Below are 21684 nucleotides of genomic sequence, written 5' to 3' on the forward strand. Positions count from 1 at the left end.
ATAAGACCGAGATCGTGATAATCGCTGCACAATTGATGAAGATATGGCTGTTCAAAGCGATGCAATCCGTTTTGGGGTGATTTTGAGTTACATACGTTGTAATATATATTTGATAGTTATTTTTGTTTTCAGAAAAGTTGATTTTTCGTTATAATATGATTATTTATAATTAAAAATGATGTTTTCACTAATTAATATCATAGCCACACGCTAAACACCTATGGTGGAGCTGCACATTTAAAGTGGTGAATGGTCAAGGTCATCCTTCAAGGTCAAAGGTAAAATAAATGGGGGGGACATAGTGTTTCACAAACACATCTTGTTTAAACGTTTGCATGCAACATTTTCATATATCTATATCCACCACTAATATGGAAATAAAACATCACCTAGTGTTCAGGGTCTTAATAAACAGTCGGTTTGAGACCTAGACCTATAATGTTTGAAGGATTATTCCCACATTTTGTACTAAGAAAAGTCAAGTTAAGGTTTGCATGCAAGTTGACATTCAGGTTTAAGCATGCATGCAGCAACTACATATCTCTGTAATTACTTCAGATATTCAATTGAAACTTTACACATGTCTTAGGATCACCTTTTAAGGTCAATAACAAAGGCCCATAAATCCTACCTGCAATTTAGTAGAATTATGCCCCTTAATTTTCTTATTGCATTTTGGAAATTCAGGTTAACATTTGCATGCAACAATTGCTATTTTTAGCTGACCTGCATGCCAAGCCTGGGCTTGCATTGAGGGCCAGTTGGGTTATGTCAAGGTCACTGTTGTTAAAAAAATATATATCGTTTGTGCTCAATTATTTTAGTCAGAATGAAGTCATTGTGCTAAAATTGTGTGTGTAGTTAGGTTACAGGCTGATCTAGCGAGGGATTGGATTGGAGCCAGTGGTGTTAAGGTCACTGTAACAAAAAATAAAAAAAGAGTCTCAGATGTAAAACTTAAGTTTGGATGGAGGTATGTGCTGAAGGTAGCTGATGTGCAGTCTTTGCTTGCAAGGCTTATTTAATTCTGCTCAAATAATTGTTAAAAGTGTAAAAACCTAGGTTTTTTATCGGGTCACATTTCGTGTTAAAATTTTAAAATGAAGAGGAGGCACTATGCTTATTTGCTCTTTCCTTAAGTTACTATTCTTGCTCTGACATGTTTGTTGTTGTTTTAGGATATCAAGGCCCATTGGTGTGTCCTAGCAGGGGCCCCATACTTCCAGTCCCTCTACAACAGCGGCCTTGAGGAAAGAAAACACAACAGAGTGCACATTAAGGTTGACAGTGTCCAGGCGTTGCGGACTGTACTGACCTTCCTGTATACGGGTTCTGTATGTTTGGACTCTACCACAGTAGAGGAGGTCCTGGAACTGGCTAACTATCTTCAGGTTGATGACTTGAAGAAACTGTGCGAAGACTTCATGCATAATTATGTGATCACCAATGTAGACAACTGTATCCAGCTGTACGCGATTTCTGACATGTACAACCTGAAGACCAAAGGTTTTATACTTTCATATATTCAAGAACGACTTGATTTTGTGATAAAAAGTAAAAGTGCTCTTGAAATGACACCGGATTTGATAAGAAGTCTGATTGAGGATCCTGTTTTGAGTTACGTTTCTCGTGAAGATTTCTTCAATTTTCTCACAAATTGGGTGAATGAAGATCTTGAAGGAAGAACAGAGCACTTCCATGATTTGTTCTGTAGTATAGCCCTGGAGAAGATGAGCTTAGAGTTCCTGAAGAAGGATGTCCTGGATTCCCCATTGGTCGATTCTTCTGAATTGTGTAGTGCCAAGTGTAGGGCAACAATCATGAAGTTTTGCAGTGATGAATTTTGTTCTGATGGGAAAACTGATGTTATCATAGTTACAGGTACAATAACAGACGATTGGCCTAGACCCATGGGGATGTTTGGTTACATCGTCGCTGAAAACAGATGGTGTGCATTGCCCAATATTCTTCCATGGATGTTTGATCTAAGTGATGTCAAGTTTGCCTTCAACCCGGCAAAGAACTGCTTATTTGTCAGTATTCAGGGCGATGAAAAACCAACAAGGTACAAATTTGACTTTAATAAACAAACATGGACAAAACGTGCCATTAAGCTTTCACCAATAGAAGTAATGAGCAAGAGTGTCGATTTATTGATCGGTTCTATCCTCATAATGGAGAAGGGACACAAGTCGTACATTGTGGCGAAGGGTGTTCTTGGGAGTGGCAAGTGCAATGTCTACCTTCTTGAAGCAAATGAGGAGTTGACAAGGTATCAGAAATGCAGTTTGGTGAACGAGAGTCACAGTATCATCAACATCAAAGAAGCATGTGTAGCCAGGAACAAGTACATCTGTATCATGTTGGTAGATCAATATGCAAGCGATACGCTCCTTCAAACCAAAGTGTTTGTAAAAAAAGCCTCCAGCAGAAAGCTGGTTGAAATAACAAAGGAGGTATCGTTGAAGGGAGAAGGGGCAACATTGTTTGCCTTTCACAATAAACTATACATGACTCACAAAATTGACATCAACAAGGTTCTACACAGTGTGTATGACCTTCTCCTGGGAAAGTGGATCAATTTGAACTGTGAAAAACCCTTGTTTAAACGATCGGCGAATGAAAATTCTGGATGGGCCACATGTGAAGACAGGCTGTACATTTTTGGTGGTCAAAAACGGAGAGGGAAAAATGTGTTACAAAGCCCAACTGACTATTCTATTGCCGTTGATGTTACCAGTGGTAACACCGAGGATATTGCAAATCTACCGACAGCTCTGACAAACTGCTCGGCCCTACACGTGAGGGTCCCACAGCAGTATGTCCGTTGCCATATCAACTGTCCCCACTGTAATGCACTTGCTAACGGCACACGGGAGAATATTAGTTACTCCGAGAGTGAGAGTGAAGACGAGATTGACAGCTGATCCGAGAGTGAGAGTGAAGACGAGATTGACAACGGGTCCGAGAGTGAGAGTGAAGACGAGATTGACAGCTGATCCGAGAGTGAGAGTGAAGACGAGATTGACAGCTGATCCGAGAGTGAGAGTGAAGACGAGATTGACAGCGGGTACGAGAGTGAGAGTGAAGACGAGATTGACAGCTGATCCGAGAGTGAGAGTGAAGACGAGATTGACAGCTGATCCGAGAGTGAGAGTGAAGACGAGATTTACAGCGGGTCCGAGAGTGAGAGTGAAGACGAGATTGACAGCGGGTCCGAGAATGAGAGTGAAGACGAGATTGACAGCGGGTCCGAGAGTGAGAGTGAGCACTAGAGTGAGTACGAGTGTACGGAAGATACCAACTGCAGGTGCGGCTTTTGCCTATATATTAAGTGCGGGGGTAAAGTGTTGTCAGTGAATAGTAGCTGATTTTGGACTTTGTCATAGGTTTGAAATTGGTGAATTGAAACCGGTTGAGTAGATAGTTAGTGGTTAGAAACTAATCCTGGAGGAAAATTGTCCGTGGATGCAAACAGGAGCTGTAACGTTGTTGAAAGAATTTAGTCTGAATGTTGCCAGGGTGTAAAGCTATGTTTGGTTACAGATGTTTAGTGCTTTCATCAGTTCATCTGGGTCTTTGTAAATGTGTTTTACGTGAGCTATTGTGGTCAGTCTATATCCAGTATGGATCAACTGTTAGCCACTTGTCCATCTAGAGACCACATTTTTCATCCTGTGGCGTAATGGATTGTTTATGAGAAATTTTAGCAACATTCAAATTACTTTCAAGCCTTCTTTCGCTTTTATGGAAATACAAATTAACCTTTCCATTTAGGACCCAAATACCATTCATATAATGCCAATATTTTCTTGAAACTTTAAGTTTTTTAGACACAGCAACTGACAAAGACCAAATGTCAGTGGCACATCATCTGGCTAAATAATTGTATATAAGGATCATGAAAGTTTGTGATAATGTCTGTGGGCATAATATTTCTACATATTTTGATAACAAGAACTCACTTGAAGTACTTCTAAATTATGGCCCTTGAATAATCTGAAATTTGAAAAATTAGTGTTGTCCACTCTTATTCTAACAGTTTTGGTGTTATAATCATCAAAACTCAATCAATGTAACCAAACCTTTAAACAGGCATATTTTTTTTGCACTCGTGTTAAGGACTAATTATTTCAGTACTTTGCATCTAAATAAAATGTTGTCAAATTATAGTGAATATATAGTAAATTGCACTAAAAATGTGTTCTTTTCTGCTCCGCCATAACTCCACCTATCTTTCTTTTTTTTATGTTTTGTTGTTGTTTGTTGTTGTTATGTTGTTGATGCTGAAAACAATAAGCACCTCTGAATTTGTTTTGATCATTTTCTTTATAGTTTATTGTTCATAGCGACAAAAAATGTCATTTATCGGTTAAAAACTTCATGCTATAATAAAAGCATTGGGTTTCTTGTAATTCTGTGTCTTGCTTAAGTGATTACAGGCATCACACATTGTTGCGCACTTGTTTTGTGTTATTAAGAAGCCCTGTTGATCAGAAAGTGCACATTGAATGATGATATGTTCAGAACACAAATACGACCATTGTTATTGTCGTGTTCCGCAGATTATATTGCATGTTTGTTTGTGTAATTGTTTAATGGTATCTATATATCAAATGTGTAAAATTAGTTAATATATTTTCTTATGTAAGCATTATTACCCATATGTATGTATATCTTTATGTTATTTAATAATTTGTTATGATAATCTATGGTTGACATTTATTTTAGGGAACCAAAAATGTATCAAGTTATATAAATATGACAAAATATGTGTAAGAAATAATTAATGTTTTATTTGCTCACCAGAGCACAATGTGCTCATGGTAAGCTTTTGTGATCGCCTTTTGTTCGTCATCCGTCGTCCGTTGTAAATTGTGCTGCGTCAACATTTGCCTTGTAAACACTCTAGAGGCCACATTTATTTCCAGTCTTCATGAACTTTGGGCAGAAGATTGATCTCAATGATAACTTGGATGAGTTCAAAAATGGTTAAGTTTGCTTGAAAAACATGGCTGCCAAGGGGCGGGGCATTTTTCCTGAAATGGCTATATATGGCTATAGAAAAACCTTGTTAACACTCTAGAGGCCACATTTATTGTCCAATCTTCATGAAACTTTGTAAGAATATTCATCCCAATAATATGTTGGACGAGCTGGAAAATGATGCCAGTTGGTTGAAAAACATGGCCGCCAGGGGGCGGGGCATTTTCCTTATATGGCTTTAGTAAATCCTTGTTTACACTCTAGAGACCACATTTATTTCCAATCATCATGAAACTTGGTCTGAAGATTTGTCCCAATGATATCTTGGACAAGTTTGAAAATGATTCCTGTTGCTTTAAAAACATGGCCACCAGGGGTCGTGGCATTTTTTCTTATATGGCCAAATATTGCTTTAGTAAAACCCTTAAACACTCTAGATGCCACATTTATTGTCCGATCTTCATGAAACTTTGTCAGAAGATTTGTCCCAATGATATCTTGGATGAGTTTGAAAATGGTTCCGGTTGGTTGAAAAACCTGGACGCCAAGGGGGCGGGGCATTTTTCCTTATATAGCTATAGTAAAACCTTGTTAACACTCTAGAGGCCACATTTATTGTTCGATCATCATGAAATTTGGTCACAAAGTTTGTCACAATCATATCAATGAAAATGGTTCCGGTTGCTTGAAAACATGATCAACAGGGGGCGGGGCATTTTTCCTCTAATGGCTATATATGGCTTTTGTAAAACCTTGTCAATATTCTAGAGGCCACATTTATTGTTCGATCTTAATGAAACTTTGTCAGAAGATTCATCCTAATTATATCTTAAATGAGTTTGAAAATGGTTCGGGTTGGTTGAAATACATGGCCACCAGAGGGCATAGCATTTTTGCTTATATGGCTATAGTAAAACCTTGTTTACACTCTATACAGTTAATTAAATATTCTTGAAGTTTAATGTAGTAATATTTATTTTGCAGAAAAATTACTTAAGGGAGAAAAAACTGTTCATGGCTTGAATTGTTTGAATTCAAATCATGAATGCACGCTTAATTACTCCAACTGATCCTTATCAGCTGCCTGAACACAAATCAATACACATCTCTGAGTGAACCTTGTTGTTTTATTTTATGATCAGCAACCTAATTGATACCTTGTTGAGCTATTTCTTTAATGTGTGGCACCAAAGATAAGAGAAGATATCATTTTTGAGGCGCACAGTTTATTGATGAGGTCAGCATTTTTATCCCTCCCGAAATTTTTCAGGTAGCATATAGTTGCCAGTTTGAAGTTCCTTACTTCCTTCTGTCACACTTTTGTTATAGTTTCTCATAGCGCCTTCAATATTTTACCGATCTCTTACATATTTGGCATATAGGTACCTTGCATGGACCTCTACCTTTTGATGAGGTTTGAGGTCACTGGGGTCAAGGTCAAAGTCACCGAGGCTAATAATAGATTTTTTATGTCACAATTTTGTTACATTTTCTCATAGCGCCTTCAATATTTTACCGATCTCTTACATATTTGGCATTTCGGTATCTTGCACGGATCTCTACCTTTTGATGAGGTTTGAGGTCTCTGGGGTCAAGGTCAAGGTCACCGAGGCTAATAATAGATTTTCCGGCACACTTTTGTTACAGTTCTCATAGCGCCTTCAATATTTTAACATCCTCTTACATATTTGGCATGTAGGTACCTTGCATGGACCTCTACCTTTTGATTAGGTTTGAGGTCACTGGGGTCAAAGCCATCGAGGATAATAATAGATTTTCTTCTTATAGTGGCTTCAATATTTTACCCTCTACATTTTGATGAGGTTTGAGGTCACTGGGGCCAAGGTCACAGAGGCTTATATTACATTTTTTAGGTGGTTATTGTCCTTTGATAAGTAATATGACAATCTAAAGAATTTGATGTCTCTGTGATAGATCTCAGGAACTTATTACCCGAAGTTTATTAAACCATGAAGTATCCTACATGGTGGGCATACCTAAATATGTCATATTGTTCCACTCCAGTGAGTTTTCAGGGACTTATTGCCCCTTGAATAATAATTAGTTTCCACACAATTAACACCTAGATTGACAAAGCGCATCATCGGGGATCATCCTTCAGTTTCACTGATATTCTTGTTTTGTGTGATTATCAAAGATTTGTGTTTTAAAACGGATTTATTGATTTTTTAATTGGAAATATAATTGCAATGTGAGTCTAAAAAAAGTTCATGTTTGTTTAAAAACAAGGCTCTCAGAAGGGTGGAAGTTTTTTTGTATGTTTACATTTGTTTTTAGTGAAACATTGTGAATACTTTAAGACACAATTTTAGTTTAATCTGAATGACACTTGCTGAGTTCAAATGTTGTTATTATATCTTGATCTAGTTTAATCAATTAGATTTAATAATATCATCTTCAAACATGGTGACAATCTGTATGAGCACAGGGGTGGCGAAATCTCAAAAAACTATACTTGTCCAGGGACAACCATTTAGGAAATTTAACTTGTCCGTTGCTGAACTACACTTGTCCGTTAATATTTATAATAATTATAAACGCATTTATTGATTAATGTAAAACAATGTGGAATATACCAAAATGAGTATGATTTTCTAGTTTTGTTTATAGTTGTATTTCAATAGTACATTCATTATAGCAGTATATTATAAACAATATAAAGACTTTCTAAAACTTTTAATCTTGCAAAGCTAGTGTTATTAAAACGTGTGTTGAACATAAGTACATCGTAATCTTAACAAATTAAACTAGTTCAATATGTCGACCTCATCAGACTGAGGCTCTGCGCCGCTACTGGTAGCAATTTGATTATCATCAACTGGTAACCATTGAAAATCTGTGAGCCAAGTTTCTTGAAAAGTTATGGTGCGTTTAATAGCTTATTTTTTTATCATAATCTTTCTTAGTTTTTTTGGGAGGGGGACTGCTCAAAGCTTCGGGTTTCTGCTCCGTTGTTGAAGATTTAAAAAACTAAATGTTCAATTTTTACCATTAAAGTCGTCTTAAATAACAAGGTAGACCGTGTTTTGATTATCTTACTTTGATACTTTTTATTTCCGTCTGATTGTAAAAATAAAGAAACCAGTCTGTAAACTGTCTAACAGTCGGGCCGAATGTTTAAAATGCGGCATGCTCCTCGTCTCTTATAGAATAAGGGAGATCACTGCGCAGAAGTGTCCGTATTTTAGCTTGATTGCTCCGCAAATAGCTCTGACAATGTAATCGCATGTCAACATCCGGTTGTGTAAAACTTAATTACGGCTTTAATACAATGTATTTTTTTGTATACCTGGACCTGACTTTTAAAAAACTTGTTGTCCACGGACAACTTAATTGAAAAAAATCAGTTGCCCAGACAAGCAAATGTACGACTCGGGCAACTCGGACATTTGATTTCGCCACCCCTGGAGCATAATATTTTTTGCTCATGGTGAACTTTTGTGATCACCTTTTGCCAATTGTCTGTCTTCTGCTGTGCGTTAGGAATATTTGCCTTGTCAACACTGTAGAGGCCACATTTATTGTCGGATCTTCATGAAACTTTGTCAGAAGATTTGTTCCAATGATATCTTGGATGAGTTAAAAAATGGTTCAGATCTGTTGAAAAACATGGCCGCCAGGGGGCCATTTGTTGTTTATTCTTTATGAAACTTGGTTAGAACATTTGTTGCATTGATATCTTGGGCTGCAAAGAACAGGTCATTTCTTTTTATCTCAGGTGAGCGACGTTGGGCCTTTCCGGCCCTCTTGTTATACATTTTGCTGACTTATATTACCCACGCAATATATATTGGGCTATTTCCTTCTAGTTTATACCGTAATAGCCCAAATTATAAACTTAAAATGACCAATTTGTATTTAGTTCATTTTCCATAAATGTTATCAGCATAATAGCTGATTGCCAGCCTGTCACATACATACTTTGTAAACATGCGATTAACCGTATTTTGTGTTTTCCCACTACTGTCAATGTATTATGTTTTATAATATGTACATTACTAAAATATGTATTATCACTTACTAAGTTAAGTTACTTTTCACATGATCTTTTGATATGTCTATAATGTACAAGTCTGTTCTGTTCCGTTATTTTTTATTGTCCCTGCCGGTTTCACCGGAGGGGACTTATGGTTTGCGCTCTGTCTGTCTGTCTGTCTGTCTGTCCGTCCGTCACACTTTTCTGGATCCTGAGATTACTTTAAAAGTTCATGAAACTTGCAACATGGAAAGATGGCAATATGGACATTATGCACGTCATTTCATTTTGTTCCTACGTCAAAAATTGTGGTTGCTATGGTGGAAATTCTGACAATTGTGGAGCTGGAAGGGGACAATATTGCTTGACAATAGCCTTGTTCTTTTTAGATCATTTCATTTGGTATATTCATTCTGTCATGTTTATTTTTTGATGGAAAATAAACATGGATTTAGTTCTTAGTGTTATGATTTATGTTTATGAGAAAACATCAATAATAATCTGCATCTATGTACAAAACATATAGCACATTATTAGAAATGTACGACCAAAGTGCTCATGCTTACCCTTTGTGATCGCCTTTTGTCTGTCATTCGTCGTCAGTCGTTTTCCGTCAACATCTATCTTGTTAAAACTTTAGAGGCCACATTTATTGTCCAATTGTTATGAAACTTGGTCAAATTTGTCTCCTCGATGTCATTAGTTCGAAACTGGATCACATGAGGTCAAAAACAAGGTCACTGGATCACATTAAAGCAATAAAGAACAAGATGTGTTTGTGAAACACAATGTCCGACTATATGATGTTTGACCTTGTAGGATGACCTTGACCCTTCACCACTCAAAATGTGCAGCTCCATGAGATACACATGCATTTCAAATATAAAATTGCTAGCTTCAATATTGCAGAAGTTACATTACATGAGCAATTTTGACCCATATATTTGACCTTGAAGGATGACCTTGACCTTGACCTTTCACCACTAAAAATGTGCAGCTCCATGTGATACACATGCATGCCAAATATCAAGTTACTATCTTCAATATTGCAAAAGTATTCAAAAAATTAGCGATTTGGGCCACATATATTTGACCTCTGACCTTGAAGGATGACCTTGACCTTTCACCACTCAAAATGTGCAGCTCCATGAGATACACATGCATGCCAAATATCAAGTTGCTATCTTCAATATTGCAAAAGTACTCATAAAATGAGCGATTTTGGCCACATATATTTGACATCTGACCTTGAAGGATGACCTTGACCTTGACCTTTCACCACTCAAAATGTGCAGCTCCATGAGATACACATGCATGCCAAATATCCAGTTGCTATCTTGAATATTGAAATACTGCAAAAGTGTACATTAAATAAGCGATTTTGACCCATATATTTGACCTTTGACCTTGTAGGATGACCTTGACCTTTCACCACTCAAAATGTGCAGCTCCATGAGATACATATGCATGCCAAATATCAAGTTGCTATCTTCAATATTGCAAAAGTTATTGCAAATGTTAAAGTTGGCGCAAAACAACAGACAGGGCAAAAACAATATGTCCCCCACTACTATAGTGGGGGACATAAAAAGCTTTTACACACCATAGGAGTTACATCTGATGTTCACCAATCTTCATACAACTTTTGTCAAAACATGTTTCTCTCAGTATCTAAGCGGTTTAAAAAATGGTTCAGGTCCATTGAGAAACATGGCCGCTATAGTGAAACCTTAACACTCTTGATTTACCTTTTTGGTCAAATCATGATGAAACTTGCTTAGAACATTTCATTTACAGTAATCATATCTCGGCCAAGTTAAATAATGGTTTGGGTTCATGGGAAAACATGGCCGCTATAGTGAAACCGTAACACTTGTGAATTACCTTTTTGGTAAATCATGATGAAACTTGCTCAGAACATTTCATTTACGGTAATCATATTTCGGCCAAGTTCTATAATGGTTTGGGTTCGTTGGAAAACATGGCTTCCAGGGAAATGGGCAGTTTTCCTTACATGGCTATTTTGAAAACCTTGTTGATACTTCAAAAATCACATTTTTAGTTTAATCTTTATGAAACTTTGTCAGAACATTTGTTTTAATGATATCTCAGCAGAGTTCGAAAATGGTTCTAGTTCTTTGAGAAACATGGCCACCGAGCAGCAGGACAGATTTCCTTATAAGGCTTTATTGAAAGTAAACATATTGTTTTACCTTATCATAGGAAGCTTTTTAGATGGTCTTTTTGTGGGCTGTGCCATGTCAGTATTATACAATTTACATTGTGAACACTCAAGAGGCCATAATATTGGCTAATTAAAATCTAATCTGATCTAATAAAAAATTGGTCAGAAATATTGACATTAAATTTTGTTTATTGATATCTGGGCCAAGTGTTATACATGGTCATGTGGGGTCAATTACTATGTCAGTACGTCAACTTGAAATACTGTACCTTAAGAAAACTTCGGATGTCAGATTTTTGTCCCAAAGATCATGAAAGTTCCAAAAAAGATTGTTTTGTTTTATTGATATAAATGTCCAGTTTGAACATGGTTCCAGTCTGTTAAAAACATTTTTTCATACACTGGGGCAATTGTGTGTGTGACAATTAAAACTTTTTTAACAAGAAATTTATCTCATTTAACTACCACCATCATGCAACTTGCTAAAAAAATTTGTTTATATTATCATACCTTTCATACATTTCTTTTTGCTAGACGCTAGGCATAAATGGGTTAACTCGTCCTGTTTTGTCTTGACACACTAAGTAGTCAAATATTGAGTTAAAGTTTTTTTTTGTTATTATTTCATAAATTGGCTAAGAAAACACTCGAGTGTTTACCCTATATGTGTTAAATTGTAAAAATCTCTGCAAGACTGAGAGGTTTTGTTTATACATGTAACATTATAAGGTGTTTCCCTTCCAAGTTTGTTTAAAGTATTACCTATGGTTGAAAATTTGCAATAGGGCGATGGTTTTTACGTGGGACACACCATCTCTTCATTGAGGTAACTATGGTAATTTATGTTTAGATTGCGGGATAGATGACAAAGTTGCAGTTCAGAGAAGCAGCTGCTGTTCTATGGTAAAATGAGACCTTTGACCCCCCAAGTATGACTTTGAACTTTGCGGAAGGGAGACGGAAGTTACCCATGCATTATCCTATTATGACGGTGAACTTTTGTAGTAAGTTAATTAAAAATTGAATGATGAATGACAAAGTTACAGTTGGACCAGCTTAGACACACATCCATATACACTCTACTATTGTGGCTTCTATATTGAGCTCTCGGCAAGCAGGATCAACAAAATGGTGATTGTACCTTTTATTTTCAGCCTTTTATTAAATCATAAGAATCATGTAAAGAATGAAATATCAAAGCATATAGGAGAAAACGTGTGAATGGAAAAGAGAAATTAACACTAATACTATGATGTATACAAAGTTGCAGCTACCATAGTGTTTGTACCAGCCAGAAAGAATTATCAACTGATTCCGGCATGTCACATCAGCTGTTTTAGCATTAGATTTAGTTAATGAGTGTTAAACCTCTCCATCTACACATTTGAACATTTAAACCCAGCCAACTTAGTTTAAACCTATTTATTTTAGCTCGATTGCATCGAAAGCCTAAGGCTTATTTGAAACGCTCTCGAGTCCGTTTCCTGGGCCTAGAACCAGTACTTGGTGTCTTTGGGGAGATCGAACCCGTGACCTCCCAGTCGCTAGGCGGACAACATATCCATTACACCACGGCGACCTCAGATTCAATAATACAATTTAATATCGTACAAATTGATACATAACAATTTAAAACTTTGACATTATAAGCGTCAAATAACATCACAATATTAATATGTAACTTAATCACCATACATGTATGACGTCAACACAATCTGAAATACATCAATCTCTTTAATTCATTTTAATGACTTTTCGTAAGTCTCCAGTTCTTTATCAACAACTTCCAAAGTTGGGAACAAAAGTGTAAACACAATATACCAAACTATAAAATGTATCAAAGCATAGAGTTGGCAAGCAATGCGCATTATTTTGGACACATATCCGCGTCTATAGAGTGACTGCATGCCATACAGGTAGCCGAAGGTGCCAGCCGTTACATTGAGGGCTCCAATCAACAGGGTAACTGTAAAAACAGACAGAGAAGACGCTAAAATGTTAACCCATTTATGCCTAGCGTCTAGAAAAAAGACCTTGGCAAACAGCGTAGACCCAGATGAGACGCTTCATCATGCGGCGTCTCGTCTGGATCTACACTGTTTGCTTGAAGGAATTTCTGTAAGAAATATTCTAAATATAGAAATAAATATACTAGACATCCCTAATTTTGGAAATAAATTGATCCAATTTCGAAGGATGGGAGAATCCACTAGGCATAAATGGGTTAATATTCACACGTAAAAAAATTCACACTTTCCGATGGAAATATTGTGTTGGTACTATATTAATCTAGCATTTTCGATCAAGACTAAAACAAACGAAGTAAGTTACATTCATTTCTCCACCCATCATTTTATAAAAATGTTTATTGTTTTTTCTTGAACACTAGTTCAGCATTATTCAAGTAATGCAGGAATACCTTTCTGTCTAGAACTTATATATCAATTAAAAGACACTGTTAATTTTCAAAGTCAGAATTATCCAGTGGTTGTCAAGTTTGTGCAAAAAAGTATTGTCTGGCCCCAAGACTATAACAAGAGCACCACATAACAGGTGTACGCTCGGCAACGGGTGCATTTTTGAATAAATGAAAGCTTGTCAGATTTGTCACAGTGACCTTGACCTTTGACCTAGTGACCCAAAAATGGGTGTGGCATGTAGAACTCATCAATGTGCATCTACATATAAAGTTTCAAAGTTGTAGGTGGAAGCAATTTGATTTTAGAGCCAATGTTCAAAACCTTAACAAATGTTAAGGTTTTAGCACGGCACGGACGTGGAACGTTGGACATCGGACGACACGACGAGCTGGCTATGACAATATCTCGGGTTTTCTCCGAAAATGCCGAGCTAAAAATAACCGTCAGACTTAACAATTTTATGTTTTTAAATATAAACAAAAAAAATTGTGAGAGCATCTGGAATTGCTACATGCAGAACGTTCATTATGCACTTGAGTACATCATTGATTTACCTACCTTTACTTTTCTTATATCGCTGATATGTTACATAATTGCTTAACATTCCTGCGATGTTTCGTCATTGATCTACATGTATATCCAATAAATTATTTCATCATTTATATGCAGATCAATGATGATAAAACTGATCTACAACCCATACATGATTTCATCATAGATCTAAATCCCTGAGATGATTGCATCATTGCATCCTAATCCCCGAGATGATTAAACCATTGATCTAACTCAATGAAATAGTTGCATCATTAATCATAATCCCACAGATGTTTTATTTTCTACCTGCACCAATGGTCAAGGGTGTGCCACAAGCCTCCAAATGCATTACTGTAATACTGGCCAGAGTAGATATGTATGTGTTCCTCATCCAGGACAGGTATCCTGAAGCATTGCAAGAACAGGGAATAAGGACAGGTATCCTTCAACATTGCATGACCAGGTCATAAAGACAGTTATCCTGCAGCATTGCATGACCAGGAAAAAAAACGAAAGGTATCCTGCAGCATTGCATGAACAGGAAAAAATGACAGGTATCCCGCAACATTGCAAGAACTGGGAATAAGGACAGGTATCCTTCAACATGGCATGACCAGGTCATGCAGACAGTTATGCTGCAGTATTGCATGACCAGGGAATAAGGACAGGTATCCTGCAACATTGCATGAACAGGAAAAAAGGACAGGTATCCTGCAACATTACATGACCAGGGAATAAGGACAGGTATCCTGCAACATTGCATGACCAGGGAATAAAGACAGGTATCCTGCAACATTGCATTAACAGGGAATAAGGACAGGTATCCTGCCATTTTGTATGACCAGGGAATGATAAGGACAGGTATCCTGCAACATTACATTAACAGACAAGAGTTGTCTCCGAAGGATGACACATGCCACCGAAGATGCTCTGATGATTGGAAGATGCTTTGATGCTTTGATGAGGGTTGTAACTCAGGAGTGTCTGAGTCAATTTGGCTGATTATGTAACTTGACGTAGATCTTATTGCCGTACACATTTTCATGAAGTTTGGTGACGATCGGATGACAATTACTTGAGTAATTGAGCGGAAACGCAATTTTTTATGAATCAACGGCCATAACTCAGAAGTGCCTGGGTAAATTTCGCTGATTATCAAACTTAACCAAGATAATTGCCTTACACATTTTTATGAAAGTTTGGTGAAGATCCGATGACAATTGCTAGAGTTATTGAGCGGAAACGAGAAAAAACTCATTTTTTATGATTCAAGGTCCGTAACTCAGGAGTGTCTTGGTCAATTTGGCTGATTATCGTTCTTGGCCTAGATCTTGTGACCTTACACATTTTAATGAAGTGTTCCGAAGATCCTATGACATTTGCTCGAGTTATAGAGCAGAAATGGGAAAAACAATTTTTTTCGATGATTCAAGGGCCGTATATCAGAAGTGTCTCGGTCAATTTGGCTGATTATCAAACTTGACCTAGTTGTTATTGCCCTTCACATTTTCATGAAGTATAGTGAAGATACAATGACAATTGCTCAAGTAATAGAGCGGAAACGAGAAAAAAAACAAGTTTACAATTATTCAAGGGCCGTAACTCAGGAGTGTCTGGGTTAATTTGGCCGATTATTGAACTTGACCTAGATGTTATTGCCTTACACATTTACATGAAGTTTGGTGAAGATCTGATGACATTTGCTTGATTTATTGAGTGGAAACTTATCCGGACGAACGGACGGACAAACTTAAACTAATAGACGGACGGTGCAATTTTAATATGATCCCAGAACCGCTGGTTCGGGGGCATAAAAATATGGACATGTATCCTACAACATTGTGTGAACAGGGAATAAAGACAGGTATCCTGCAACATTGCATGATCAGGGAATACTAAGGACAGGTATCCTGCAACATTGCATTAACAGAGGATAAGGACAGGTATCCTGCGACATTGCATTAACAGGGAATAAGGACAGGTATCCTGCAACATTGCATTAACAGGGAATTAGGACAGGTATCCTGCGACATTGCATGACCAGGGAAAAACGAGAAGTATCCTGCAACATTGCATTAACAGGGAATAAGAACAGGTATCCTGCAACATTTCATGACCAAAAATAAGGACAGGTAACCTGCAACATTGCTTTAAGGTAGCGCACCTCTAATGATTTCCCGCGATTTATTTTACGATCATTGCCGATCTTAAATGATCGGTTATTTCCGAGAGATGCATTTTTTTTTTCAAACTTCGAATTTTGATATGTGTTTACCTAATTCATTTAGAATACATTATTTTCACTATAAATATTGACTTTGATCCAATTATCATCTGAAAAATACGATTTCGCGATTTCTTCTAAGATTGACGAGACTTTTTACCTATTTACTTATCCATATCTAATTTAAGCTTGCACTGATGTGAAGTTGTCGTGGCCGAGTGGTTAAGGCCATGGAATAGAATTTTTTTTGGATCTTCCCGCGCAGGTTCGAATCCTGCCGATATCGCATACTTTTTGTGATGCGTTTTATTTCTTTTCTAACGTAATTTGATTTAATATAGCATATTAGCTATGTTTATTGTCAAATATGTTGAAAATTGTAAGAACATCCATCAATTTTTATAATTAAAACAACGTTATGGCTAAATTGGGTAATTTACTGCTGAAAATACGAATGATGCATGTTGTATTTTTATTTTTATTTAAAAAAGTAAACGGTAAATCTGTCTATTTCTTGGTATTTTTGCTGTATATAGTGTTTTTATAAAAAATTAGTTTAAAATATAACTTAAATGATACTATTTTGAATTTTATGACAATTTGTTTTTAACCGACCCAATTTTTACTTGGCTGAAATCACTTACATTTCATGGCGCTATTCCATAGATAAAAAATCGTAAAAAATAAATGTCTGTAAAAGAACACTTATTTCATCTTGTTTAAACTTAACACACCTTTACTGCATCTGTACACATCAACTGCATGCCCATATTTGGAAATCTGAATGAATTATGAAACTTTTATATACCCCAGGGGTGAAAATAAACTGGACAAAAGCCGAGCGTGAGGGGCGTTTTAAAAAAAATCGGTATATTTTTTTAAAAAGCATGGAAAGCCTACCTACAAATTTGCATGTAGTTCAGTGAAATGATGCTGATTAAGAAAATAATTAATTAAATTATATTTGGATATGTGCCCATTAGAGGTGCGCTACCTTAACAGATAATAATGACAGGTATCCTGCACCATTGCATTAACAGAGAATAAGAACAGGTTTTCCGCAACATTGCATTAACAGGGAATAAGAACAGGTATCCTGCAACATTGCATGACCAGAGAATAAGGACAGGCATACTGCAACATTGCATTAACATGAAATAAGAACAGGTATCCTGCAACCTTGCAATGCCAGGGAATAAAGCCATGTACCCTGCAACATTGCATTAACAGGGAATAAGAATAGGTATCCTGCAACAGTGCATGAACATGGAATAAGGACAGGTATCCTGCAACATTGCATGACCAGGGAATAAGGACAGGTATCCAGTATAATTGCATTAACAGGGAATAAGGACAGGTGTCCTGCAGAATTGCATGAACAGGAAATAACAACAGGTATCTTTTAACATTGCATTAACAGGGAATTATGACAGGTATCCTGAAACACTGAATTAACGGGGAATAATGAGGACAGGTATCCTGCAACATTGCATTAACAGAGAATAAGGACATGGTTTTTGCAATATTGCATGACCAGGGAAAAAGGAAAAGTATCCTGTGCATGACCAGGGAATAAGGACAGGTATCATGCAACATACCATTAACAGAGAATGAGGACAGGTATCCTACAACATTGCATTAAGAGAGAATAAGAACAGGTATTTTGCAACATTGCATTAACAGGGAACAAGAACAGGTATCCTGCAATATTGCATGACCAGGGAATAAGGACAGGTATCCTGCAACATTGCATGACCAGGGAATAAGGACAGGTATCCAGTAAAATTGCATAACAAGGAATAAGGACAGGTGTCCTGCAAAATTGCATGAACAGGGAATAACAACAGGTATCTTTTAACATTGCATTAACAGGGAATAAGGACAGGTATCCTGCAACATTGCATTAACAGGGAATAATAAGGACAGGTATCCTGCAACATTGCATTAACAGAGAATAAGGACATGTTTATTGCAATATTGCATGACCAGGGAAAAGGGAAAAGTATCCTGTGCATGACCAGGGAATAATGACAGTTATCCTGCAGCATACCATTAACAGAGAATAAGGACAGGTATCCTACAACATTGCATTAAGAGAGAATAAGAACAGGTACTAGAGTATTTTGCAACATTGAATTAACAGGGAACAAGAACAGGTATCCTGCGAAAATGCATGAACAGGGAATAAAGACAGGTATCCTGCAACATTGCATTTTAATAGGGAATAAGAACATGTATCCGGCAACATTGCATGACTAGGGAATTATAAGGACAGGTACCAATCAACATTGCTTTAACAGGTAATAAGAACAGGAATCCTGCAACATTGCATGAACAGGGAATAAGTAGAGTTATCCTGCAGCATTGCATGACCAGGGAATAAGGACAGGTATCCTGCAACATTGCATTAACAGGGAATAAGGACAGGTATCCTGCAACATTGCATTAACAGGGAATAAGTACAGGTGTCCTGCAACATTGCATGAACAGGGAATAAGAACAGGTATCCTTCAACATTGCATGACCAGGGAATAAGGACAGGTATCCTGCAACATAGCATTTACAGAGAATAAGTACAGGTATCCTACAACATTGCATGATTAGGCAATATGGAAAACTGTTTTTATTGAACAAGTGTTACAAAAATTGATCTATAAGGGTAATAACAATTGTAGAAAGACAATTAAAAAGATTGTCCAAAGCATAAAATTGTCCAGAGTAGATAGAGTTTCAAATAACCTTGCAGAAGGCACAAACATAGAAAATGTTAATCTTGTGGGAAATGGTCATTATGCAAAGATAATTTTAGTAACACTTTTCAGAATTCACAGGTAACAAGGATTTTGTGACAGAATGTTGTGTGCCTTTGAGCTTGATGGCAAGGTTAAATATAGGGTCAAAGGCTTTAAAAGCCACACTTCACCATGAGCGATACATAGTCCTAAATTGATGGATTGTCAAATGACTAGGCAGAAGTGAGAAACTTGGTCCATACTGCTATACATAAAATGTCTCTTTTTCTGATTTTATCACTGCATGCAGGTTTGTGTACATGATAAATAAGCTGATAACAGGGCTACTTACCATTTTCTACCTGGTATCGCAGGTTCTAAAATAAATAAAGAATATATTTTTGGGGTATTTTTTTTAATTTGTTTTTAAACACATACATGTAAAATAAGCAAAAATATGTAAACTTATATGCATTGAACATATAATTATCAACTTATAACACAAACCCCACCGTTTCTAGAGACAAAGAAGAAAATTAAAAGTGGGTAATTCTTCAATAATTTTTGACAAATACTTTTTTTAAACAGTTCTCAAGAAATCAGGGCAAAAAGGAACAGTATTTAAATGTGTGTGTTTAAACATGCTCTATACAATCTTTAACAAAATTACTGGTTCTGTAAAATGTATTGTAGCGATATGGAAATTATATTAACACAAAACATAACATTAAAAAAGCCAATTAAGTTGTGTTTGTTAACATAAAACATTCAATTAGGTATCCATTAAAATCACCTAATATTGGATCTTTGATTTTCATCTATGAAAACAACATCATTTGCTAAATTTCATGAATGTGAATGTTATAATTTACTGATGCCATAGTAAGATTATGTCACTGATACATGTGTTAACTGTATTTTGTCAAAGATGGTCAGAGTACAGATTAATAAAGTTCTCATGAATTAACTTCATCAATAAAACATATATTTTCCATCATAATTTGTTGTCAAATAACTGATGGTAAGGAGCATACATGTAGATGCATGGTACACATGCAATAACTCACTTGTGCTTTACAATTCCTACACTTTTAAACTCCTTTTAATAAATAATAAACAAGGATATACAAATAAAAACCCTGAAAATAAGGCACTATGGAATGTGTTTAAAAGAACACATTATTATCAGGACAAGTAAACTTATCAAACAAAAGCCATAATAAAACCAAATATTATCATTTTTGAATATATATGAAATTAATTAATAAATATCTTCAACTATAATATCTTCAACTGATATTGTTACATCACATTTCATACAGGATGTAAAAAGTTGATGTTAAGTCAAAGACCTAATATTTAACCCTTTACGTTCAGAAGCCAAATGAAAATGGCTCTATGCAACCAGCATAAAAGCAGAACAGTTTCGGCTTATCAGTATCTTGGGTCAGAATGAGGCCTTTAAAATGTGAATGTAGTAATATGTAGTAATGTAGTAATATGATTTTCTAAGGAACTGCATAAGGGTCAAGATGTATACCCAGCGATTTTTTTGCCCATTTTAGAATAGTACTGATATCATATTGTACCAATTGGGAAGATTAGTGCGAGAAACCCTTAAATTGTGAGAATAGTGATGTGAAATCTTCAGATTGGGAATTATGGTGTGTTTTTTTTAATAATCTTTGTATAAATTGCACAAACCAATTCATTCATTTACATGCATTTTGGCTCGAAAATGTTCAGTTTCAGTGCTTTTTTTATTTGTTCGCTTGCAGACATACACTTTTGGAACCATATTGACGACATTGTCCTTTCTTTAGGGAATTTTTCAGATAGCAATTGGAAATTTCAAATTTGTTCAATTGGAAAGTACCTTTCTTGGGTACTTTATAAAGACGAACACAAATCACTGATATAATCCTCTATAAGTGGTCAAGGGTTAATGCAACTGCTTACCATTCCTTCGTTAGACACAGGGGGCCCGTCTTCATATTCAGCATTTTCTGGTTCAGAAACCTTCCTTCCACTTCTACTTGAATATGGTCTCAGTTGATGACTAGGCAGTGACAATCTGTATGCTTTTGGTATTCTTGATGACAAGGTATGGAAGTCTTTTGAGCGAATATATAGTCTGCTCGCTGGAACTTTTAACTCTCGATGACTTGTCAGGAGACTGAAATCTGACCAGCTGGTTGAAGCACTTTTGAAGCCTTGAACGGTTACGCTGAAGGATCTGAACATCAGCTTGTACAAATGGTCAGCGATAACAGACGGACCAATGATTGACATCTTTGTGTGAACACAATGGGCCATGACACTGGCTGCTTAAACCTGGCTAGAAGTGACAATGTCACAGTCAGCATCAATGACAATATCTTGTAAATGATAAATCAAGAGACAGTCCAGAGTCTGAACATGTTAAAATACGTGACAAAAACAATAAGAATGTCCTTTTCATAATTGTTCATATGCGCCTATTGCGAAGGGTCATATTTACCTGATTGTTTATATGCAAACGAAATGACAAAATGCTCTCACAGAAAACTTGAATAAGACTGTTTGCAACCTCTACATGTAACGCGACACCGGTGTGTAAGTAGATT

General features: G+C 36.4%; 2 protein-coding genes across 10 annotated transcripts in view; one reads left to right on the top strand and one right to left on the bottom strand.

Annotated features, from left to right (window-relative positions):
- The window catches only part of LOC127871298 (calicin-like), a 205060-nt gene extending 197634 nt beyond the window's left edge, over window positions 1-7426 (top strand). For 4 of the 9 annotated variants that reach the window (XM_052414068.1, XM_052414067.1, XM_052414070.1 and 1 more), the window contains one exon: window positions 2538-7426. In XM_052414068.1, the coding sequence (XP_052270028.1) occupies window positions 2538-2927 (390 nt within the window). In that variant the 3' untranslated portion in view covers window positions 2928-7426. Of the gene's footprint in view, window positions 1-1178 lie in introns of all 9 variants that reach the window. The other 5 variants (XM_052414071.1, XM_052414072.1, XM_052414066.1 and 2 more) reach the window with 2 other exon arrangements.
- A 4873-nt stretch (window positions 7427-12299) lies between these two features.
- Window positions 12300-21672, bottom strand: LOC127871305 (uncharacterized). The gene is made up of 5 exons (XM_052414086.1): window positions 21579-21672; window positions 21038-21416; window positions 19431-19455; window positions 14429-14527; window positions 12300-13134 (listed from the first exon to the last, which is right to left on the bottom strand). Exons 2-5 carry the CDS (start codon window positions 21392-21394, stop codon window positions 12908-12910), a joined length of 708 nt encoding a protein of 235 aa, XP_052270046.1. The 5' UTR covers window positions 21395-21416; window positions 21579-21672; the 3' UTR covers window positions 12300-12907.
- Window positions 21673-21684: the final 12 nt, after the last annotated feature.

The sequence above is a fragment of the Dreissena polymorpha genome, chromosome 3, assembly GCF_020536995.1.
Source record: "Dreissena polymorpha isolate Duluth1 chromosome 3, UMN_Dpol_1.0, whole genome shotgun sequence".
Taxonomy (NCBI): domain Eukaryota; kingdom Metazoa; phylum Mollusca; class Bivalvia; order Myida; family Dreissenidae; genus Dreissena; species Dreissena polymorpha.

Excerpts from the sequence above, each read along its gene's own strand:
- LOC127871305 (XM_052414086.1), bottom strand. The coding sequence starts at position 21,394 with ATGGCCCATTGTGTTCACACAAAGATGTCAATCATTGGTCCGTCTGTT. Across the intron at positions 19,456-21,037 it reads CTGTGTCTAACGAAGGAATG|AACCTGCGATACCAGGTAGA; the intron begins GTAAGCAGTTGC and ends TATTTATTTTAG. Across the intron at positions 14,528-19,430 it reads GCGATACCAGGTAGAAAATG|GATACCTGTCCTGGATGAGG; the intron begins GTAAGTAGCCCT and ends GCAATGCTTCAG.